The 8,701-nt window shown below is 36.3% G+C and overlaps 1 protein-coding gene across 1 annotated transcript; it reads right to left on the minus strand.

Moving 5' to 3' along the window:
• LOC127629745 (hepatocyte cell adhesion molecule-like) lies at positions 1 to 8,701 on the minus strand. The gene is made up of 7 exons (XM_052106962.1): positions 8,458 to 8,701; positions 4,883 to 5,221; positions 4,395 to 4,676; positions 2,321 to 2,414; positions 1,948 to 2,015; positions 823 to 893; positions 1 to 723 (listed from the first exon to the last, which is right to left on the minus strand). The coding sequence occupies exons 1-7, from the start codon at positions 8,543 to 8,545 to the stop codon at positions 433 to 435; spliced, it is 1,233 nt and encodes a 410-aa protein (XP_051962922.1). The 5' UTR covers positions 8,546 to 8,701; the 3' UTR covers positions 1 to 432.

An 8,701-nucleotide genomic window follows, 5' to 3' on the forward strand; every position in this document is an offset into this window, starting at 1 on the left:
TACAGGTGTATTTTATCCAGATTTTCCAATAATGACAAGTTGGTCTAATATAGAATTATAACTGCAATTGAATTGCATATTTTTTTTTATATATTTTTCAGTGTATGCTATTGCTTTAAAGAAAACATCTGAATGATAAAATTAAATTACATTTTACTATTTTACTATTAGTATACAAAACAGTTAATCCATCCAGTTCTTTACTTTACAACTAGAGATCTGTAACATGTGGTCTTTTACATAATTCATTCAACTATGTTCTTTAAAAAACAAAAACAAAAAACCACTAACATTTACAAAAGATGTTAAAATAACTCATTTCCCCATATACACAAACATACTCTCATTCTGGGGATTTTACATTCAATGCTCTCCATGTGTTTCCATCTTGCAAATCACGTTGATCTGTGGTGGTGCATATTGTTTTTCTGTTCAACAGGAAGTTCTTCTTACATGTGGAGGGGAGGGGCTTACTCTTGGAGGGTGCGGCTTGCGTGTTAAGCTGCCCAGGTGTAGGGGACAAGAGAGGGGTGGAGAGAACATAGGATGAGAGGTTAAAGGAGGAGAGGGTACAGGGGTGCGGGGGTATCTTCTTCCGGAGTGCATATAAGCATCGGGAGAGTGTGCTGAAAGTGGTTCCATGCTGGGATAACAGGGTGGGCTGAGGGGATCAATAGGGTTGATAAAATTACAGGAAGACTCATCTGGTCCCTCAGGGAAATCCTGAAACAATGCAAAGATTTATTTGTCCTTCATATTGTCATTGACACAGCAATATACAAAGTGAGACTACAAAAGTTACTATATTAATGTCTTTCTTACTGTTTCATTGAGAACATATAGTCCCCCTGGGTTCCGATGATTATGGTAACCTCTTGAAGGCACAATATCAACTACAGCAAAGAAAGTATTCTTTAAAGTAAAAGTCAAGTGTGTTGTACAATGATTTAGATTAATGCACAAAAAGAACTTAAAGGTGCACTCAGTGAATTTTTGTTTGTGTTGCACTGGCCGACTTATACTGCTATTTACTGGAATGAATGCAGCATCGTGCAAAAGCAAATATTACCAGTTACCAATGCCATTGTAGAAATGCACTATTCACGGTCAGACATGGTTAATGTATTCTGCAAGTGAAAGTGTCCAACACTCAAAAAATAAAAATGTTCAATGAAATTAAGGAAAACTTGTCCATGCAATTAATTAATTCATTTGAGGCAACTTAATTTACTGTATACTAGTATTTTTTAACGTTTGTTGCTGTAAGTTCTACAAGCAGTGAGTTTGTAGTGTTAGCAATAGAGGATGACATCTTGCAGATGCCACAAATCCCAAAGGAACAACAAACACAACACCACCAGTGCAAATACTGCAATAAAAAGCAAATATTAAGCAGTTTTTACTCATGCCATGATGCATGCTAGGAACCTGACATCTTATGTATATCTGGTTATGGTCAATGGAAATGATTTAAGTTGTTCTAACACAAATGGATTAGTGGACTTCCATTTTTACAAATTTAAATGAACTGCACACAATGAAATTTAAGAATTGTGTTACATTAGCTCATTTTAAGTAACTAAATTCAACAAGGAGCAAAACTTCCTTTTTTGGAGTGAATAACAGCGGTGTAACTGAGATAAAGTGAGTAGCCTAGTATTAGACTGGTCATGTGATCTCTACATGGCAGCTCCCATGAGGTGACCCACTCCATGTAAAATATTACAGATTTTGGCTACTGATATGACTGGAGTCTTAATTTCTTCTTATTTTTAAATATATATTAAGTCATTCATACTATTAATTTCTTTATATGTAAACCTTTTTTGATGAAAAAAAAAACCAAACAAAAAAAAAAAAACACTGAGGGCACCTTTAAATTTTAAATCTTATTTTCAAGTGCAAATGTAACAAGCAGACCAATTATTGATGAATTAATGATGCTACCCTCATGATTGCCATTGCTTTGCTCTGCTAAATTTTGTCCGCTCTGTCTGGCAAGCTGTTCCCTTTTTCTGTAGAAAGATAAACAACAATAGATTTGTATTTGCAACATAAAGCTTACTGTTAATATCAAATCCAATATAATTTTTACTTAAAGCAAGAATAAGCGAAAATATAAAACAGATGAGTCATTTCTAGATTACTGTGCTGCCTTAGCTTGCTTTGGTCTTTGTTTTTCTATCTGATCTGTGGAACTTTGGCCTCCTAACATTTGAAGCACAGACTTTTCTTACAAGAACAGTGCAACCTGGTGAGATTTATTGTAGCTTGCTTTGGACCTATCAAAGTGAATAGCTAAGAACAAAAGAGCTTGTACTTTCTGGAGGGCTTCCAACAGGCACACACTGTCACCAAGGTGATGAGTAAGAAAATGCCTCCCATGGAGAGGATGATATAGAGAGAACTCCGTCCTGCAAAATTGAAAAGGGAAAAAACAGGATGACATAGTACATCTTTAATTTCCAAAACACAAACAGTGCTCTGAACAACCAAACTACTCTGTTGAAAAGGTCCAAATTAACTAGACCTCAAATGGAAGATTGGTGGCACAGGTTGCCAGGAATACTAAGTGTAGGAAAGAATGGGATAGCAAAGGTTTTTTTTTTTGTAAAGGGTAGATTGTGCAGAGGGAATGCAGAACCCCACTGGGCTAAAGTGCTCTGACAGAAGTGTATGGAAGTGGAGCAGTAGATGGGGGATTAGTTGGCTGAGATCTACTGAAGCAAATCTCTGTTCATAAACACTCTTCCCCACCAGCCCTTTTCATAAATGCTCACAGCTAGCCAAAGTTAAAGTGCTCAAGACATTGCAAGTTCTTGAAATTGTTCAGGGTCAGAAATTAACCTGGGCCTAGGGCAAAAATGCCAATTTTTACTATATACGTTTCTCCAATGAGGGTGGGTAAAAATATATTTTTTTCCTGATGCATTGTGATCTTCATTTGAACAATCTCGATATTTCTTTCTTAAATCCCAAGATCAGTATTTTAATCTGTGCGCAACCCTCTACTACCATGAGAGAAAATAATTTGCATTTGCAACCAAATTTTGCACTATGTAACTAAAAATATATATATTTCACTACTGGCTGGTAAATGTTTAAATTTCACTTACAAGTAAATGCATTTAGAAGTATAGTGTTGGAGTATTCAGCAGTGAGATCCTTTAACTTCATAATGAGAGTAAAAGGTTTCCATACAATGCGTGTCCAAAGACGAGATCCACGCAACTGATTTTTTTTTTGTCATTGAATAATGTCTCTTTTAATACCCTTTTTGTTCTTTACAGTCCATTGTAGATCAAAAACAAACAAAACATAATTGTAATCAGTCTTAGCACAGATGAGATAAAGCCATTTGAGTCTCTCTCATTTACAGACTGTATTTACAGAAATACCAGGTTTCCTTAAAGAAACAGTACCGGTTTTTAATATGTGTTCAACAGTTCAGTGTAAATACCTGTAAACAGTACAAATTAGGTAATTAAACAATACACATGTAGCAAAATATAATATATGCAATATAATATCATATTTATTGATCAAATACATTGACTTGATTATTAAAAAGCTAAAATTTGTCCAAAATGCTAATAAAATATAATTAGTACATATTTTCATAATGTACCTAGTTAGAAGGTCGCCTATATAATTAACAGCATTAGCTGGGAGAGAATTGATTTCATAAGCAAAAGGGACTTTATAACTGAAATCTAACCATGTGAATTGATATTGAATCGAATCGGAAGCGAATTAAGAGTTTGTGTGAATCGTATCGAAACGTTGAAAACTGTATCAATACTAGTAAGTGGAGATTTATAGTAAAAAAGGAATTTTAATTTTTGGGTGAACTTTCCCTTTAATTCCTCTTTTTAAAATCTGTTGTCTAATATTTTATATATTTAATTATTTTCCAGACCCATATAGATATGGATTGAGTGGAATTGTCATAGTCTTTATAAAGTAGATATAATATGTTCTCATAAAGACAAAAATGCCCCTGAAAATCAACTACAGGGGACAAATATTGCCTCTTCATAAAAGATTAATAGCTGACTCTGCACTCAAAAAAAGATTTTAGCCTAATTTCAAGATGTATCCATTTCAATTGAATAAAAATATTCCATCTAATTGAATTGCCTAATCTTTAACTAAATTAAATGTACAAATCTTACAAGTTTTATTAATTACATTTGCTTCAAGACTATTCAATTCAAATAGATGGAAATTTGTTATTCAATTGAAATGGATACATCTTAAAAATAGTCTTTGAGTGTGTTAAATACACAGTATTCCTATTATACTGTATGACATCATTATTGTACTGTATCCGCACTGTCCAAGATGCATGGGACCATATAAATGTAAAATGACAATAGTGTCACATCACCTACTGTAGACAGTGAGTTTGACAGGCAGACTCTTCATACTGCTGATGGGATTCTCCACCCTGCAGCTGTAGATGTCATCATCTGACATCACAACACGGGAGATGGTCAGGACCTTCTGGTCATGTGACAGGAGGAGATGTGAGTCATTGGTCAAAGATTTCCCACCTTTCAGCCAACTATAGGTGGGTTTGGTGCCACTGTCGTGAGTGCAGTTAAGTATAAAGAGTTCAGTCAACTCCAAAACGGATGATGCCACCATGTGCACAAAAGGCCTGGACACTGGAACTGTGATATGGAAAAATTACCATGATAGTATTCATTTAAGGACCTTGGAGCACCACATAAATCCCATAGTATATGAATTTGTCAATAATTTCATATCATAATGTTACTATCTAATACCATCACTGTACCATGGTTAAGCAACAATACATTTTGTAAGGGTAAACATAAAGTACACTTTCATTAGTACATAAATCCACCTTGCTTACCATCTACGGTGAGGTTTAAGTATCGTTCACCAGTGAAGGTATCATCAGTGATGGAGATCTCCACCTCGTAGGCCCCCTCATCAGAGAGCTGTAGCTGATGGAGAAGGAGGGATCCATTCTCAAACAGGAGGATTCGGCCACGGTACTCTGGCCTCAGGTTTCCAATGATGTCTGTGCCAATCGACTGAACTACAGTGACAGGTTTGTCCCTTTTCAGCTGCCACTTAATGACAGGCTGGTCGGAGCTGGTACTGGTATAGGTCACAGAGAGTAGGGCGGAGCTTCCTAGTGTACCTCGAACTAAAGGAGATGGACTGCTGATGTTTACCCCAACTACATCTAAATACATACAGACACATATGGAAACAAGAGACAAATGAGACCTCAGTTGTTTATCCTAGAGAGCAATGAGATTAAACGGAAATCAAATGGAGACTTTTGCATAACCCTTAAGTTCTGTTCAGTCACTTTTGACAGATTTGACCTTTTTTTTAACCAAAATCAATGGAAACCTGTAAATACTTCATATGGAATCCCTCAGGTAGCTTAGTCTTTAAGACTTTGGAAACCCCTGCTCAGTACTGTATGTTAACAATTTCTCAATTTGTGCTGCCACATTTTTATTTCTCCTAAGGAATTTTAGACAAATCTGGGACAAAGTTGATACCCAAATTACACATACTGGAAATCTCCATCTCATGAACTTTTGAAAGAACAGCCTCTGAGCAATAAAATTGTCCTCATGGGAACAGACAGTGCGTTTACATGCACGATCTTACAGCGATTGTGCTTAAAAAGCCGACAACAAGAAAGGTCATGTAAACACTTTAAAAAAGGTTTTTCTTTACAGTTTTTCTCAATCGCTTTGGCTCATTTTTTGAAACAGTCATAACATTCTCTAAACTGTAAATGCAATTGTTACAACTGTTTAATGGGACATCACAACTCTATTGCATGTCTGCGAAATGTAGTTGTGGCAGGGCGGAGGGCGGGGCCGGGTCGTGATTCTACACACCCTTATCAGGCTAATTAAGCCTCCGAGAGGGATAAAGGTCTACTGCGGAGGATTGTGCGGGAGAGAGAGATAGTTTACGGATATGTCCGTCGTGTGTGTGTGTTTGTCTTCTGTTTAAGTTTTATATTCTTAAATATTTCTCGCCTCCTCCTTTCCATTGACTACTTTACAGTAGTAATTCATCCAAAACTTTGAATTCATGCTTCAAAACCTAGTTATTGTGTCAGTAAATTCACCAATGCCACCAAAATGAAAAGTTTTTTTGTCATCGTGTGAGCCGTACTAGTCACAATTTTAGATGTTTTTTCACCATGCCAGTCAACCCTGGAAATGTTTGTTGACACTGACTGCTTACTGTACTATACAAGAATGTCATTTTTGTCTAGCTGAATGCTATTGTGTATCATACTGAGCTTTTTAGATATAGAATTCAACAGCAGGTAAAAGTTTACTGGAAAAAGTCAATACTGTAGTAAACAGAAAAATGAAATGCACATTTACTGTATTTTACTGTAAATTAATTTACTATATATATATATATATATATATATATATATATATATATATATATATATACAATACATTTATTTTTGTTGCAGTGTGTTACATGTAAACAGAAAATTCACATTTGCATGTCCATTTTTACCCATTTCTTACACGTAAAGCCATATATAGTGACCAGACAATTGCCACAAAATTACATCCATGCAAAAAAAAAAGCCTGCGGTAGTTCTTTAAAAAAAACAGCATGTAACACTACAAGTTCCCATCTTCTTCCCATCTGGACATCATGTCGCTCTTGTTGGTCTGGCCAGAGATTGAGCAGACATTACAAACTTTCCATGTTATAGATATTTATGGATAATTCCTGTGTGTCTGACAGATTTTGATAACTGAATGGATCATTTGGCATGTGATGGCTCACACAATGAAAGAATGTTTAGAAGTTGTGAAGAGTATGACAGTTTCACTGAGAATCAACTCATCAGTTTTGATCAGCAAGCCATGTGCATTTAGTTATTGTGCAAATTGTAGACAATTGTACATACTCTTTTGCACACGTGCCAAAACACATGCAATTTACTTACATGAATAAGAAATTCAAATCTGGTGTGAACAAGAAACTAGTTGTTCAGGGATTTGAACTTATTCGAGAATTGAGCTGAAGCAATTGAGAAAAACTGTATTGGGTAAGTCATAAAACCAATTTGCCTTTACCGGCATTCTTACAGGCTTATCCAGTGTGTGCAAGTGTTGTGTGCATGACAAAAGTCAATGCAGTTTTCTTGCTCTGTCGTATTTGCTGATTTTTGGTAGCTATTGATGTGCATGTTAAGGGGCCCATTAACCCATGAACAAACACATTATGTAAAATTTAACTAATACTATCTTTACACCTTACAGTATATTCTGAGCATCAGCATTATTGTCAAATATGTGTCTATATTTTAATTTCAGTATCACATTGTGCATGCCCCTCTGCAGTATTCAACCATAACAAAGCCAAAAGATTTGTAACTGTATTTGTTAACTCAAGATTAGTTAAATTGGACAGGCTTCACAAGTAGTATCTCTCAAGGCTAATTTGTAAATGCATATAAATTAAATTCTCTGCAGGCATACTGTAGGTTACCTACTGTAAAACAGGACTGTGCATATTGCTCCTGAGTGAGCAACCACGTCTTTGCCCCCTTTGCCATGGCAGTGCAAGTCAGCGTGTCATGGCTCTATCGCTGTGGTAACAATTCTCAGTGCTAAGGGCTTGCCAGGATGAGCTAACAAAGGCCATGATTGTAGGCCTGCTCTCCTTCAGTCAGGGGCAGCTGTGCAAGAGACATGCTCTTTTGTGGTTGGGGGGCAGTAGACAGTAGGCCCCAGTGATTCTGCTAATCAAAGCTCACCACAGTGACACAACAGCAGTGGTAGGAAGGCTAGGCTTCAGTTGGAACAAACTGTATATTCTTATGGCCATACATTTGTCCTCTTCCCTGGCGCATCTACACATTATCTTACTGTAAGAAAACTTAATTTCACCAAGCTTGAGACAACTTACAAAGTCATGTGAAGGTTCTGAACTTAGTGTCCTCACCACCAGTACAAATGCTACACTAAAACAAAAGAATGCATGGATAGATATGCAAAAAGATCTAATTTATTTGGCCAAAATGTACAGACAACTGACTGGTGTATGATGCAAATGAATTTTAAGTGTGCAAATTATATTTTTTAAGAATCTGTGCAATATTGTAACCATTTAATGAACCTTCCATCATTCTTATCCTAACATGCATACTTTTTTGTTGTTTTTTTTTTAGCTCCAAAAAAAACAAAAAGTGCAATATTTACAATTAAAATGAGTGCATTGTATTGCTAATTCTTTTATTTGACTGTTGCACCATTTGTGACATTTCATACGACCATCAACAAACAATACATAAAATGAAAAGCCTGAAACTCTGACAACAGCGCACACTTTTTCTTCCTTCTCTTTAGAAACTTTTCTTTCAACGCTCTTCTCTTTCAGCATGCATGGTACAAAAGTTCACTCATGTTGTCTTACCTGCCAAGGAAAAGATGAAAAAGCATAGCAGAAGATACACTGAAGGTACAGCTGTCTCTTTGGATGATGCCTCCCTCTCTGCCTTCATCTTGGGAGCAGCGCTGGGTTTGTCTTCCACACAATCAGCATGATTTGTCCACTCCAGGCACGTCCCTGAGAATGCAGAAAGCTTTCTGTCAGATGGGACTCTGAACCCCACTCTCAGGACCCCAGTCTGAACAACAGCTCTATGTGTGATCCTGTG

Source organism: Xyrauchen texanus, chromosome 36 (genome assembly GCF_025860055.1).
Source record: "Xyrauchen texanus isolate HMW12.3.18 chromosome 36, RBS_HiC_50CHRs, whole genome shotgun sequence".
Taxonomy (NCBI): Eukaryota; Metazoa; Chordata; class Actinopteri; order Cypriniformes; family Catostomidae; genus Xyrauchen; species Xyrauchen texanus.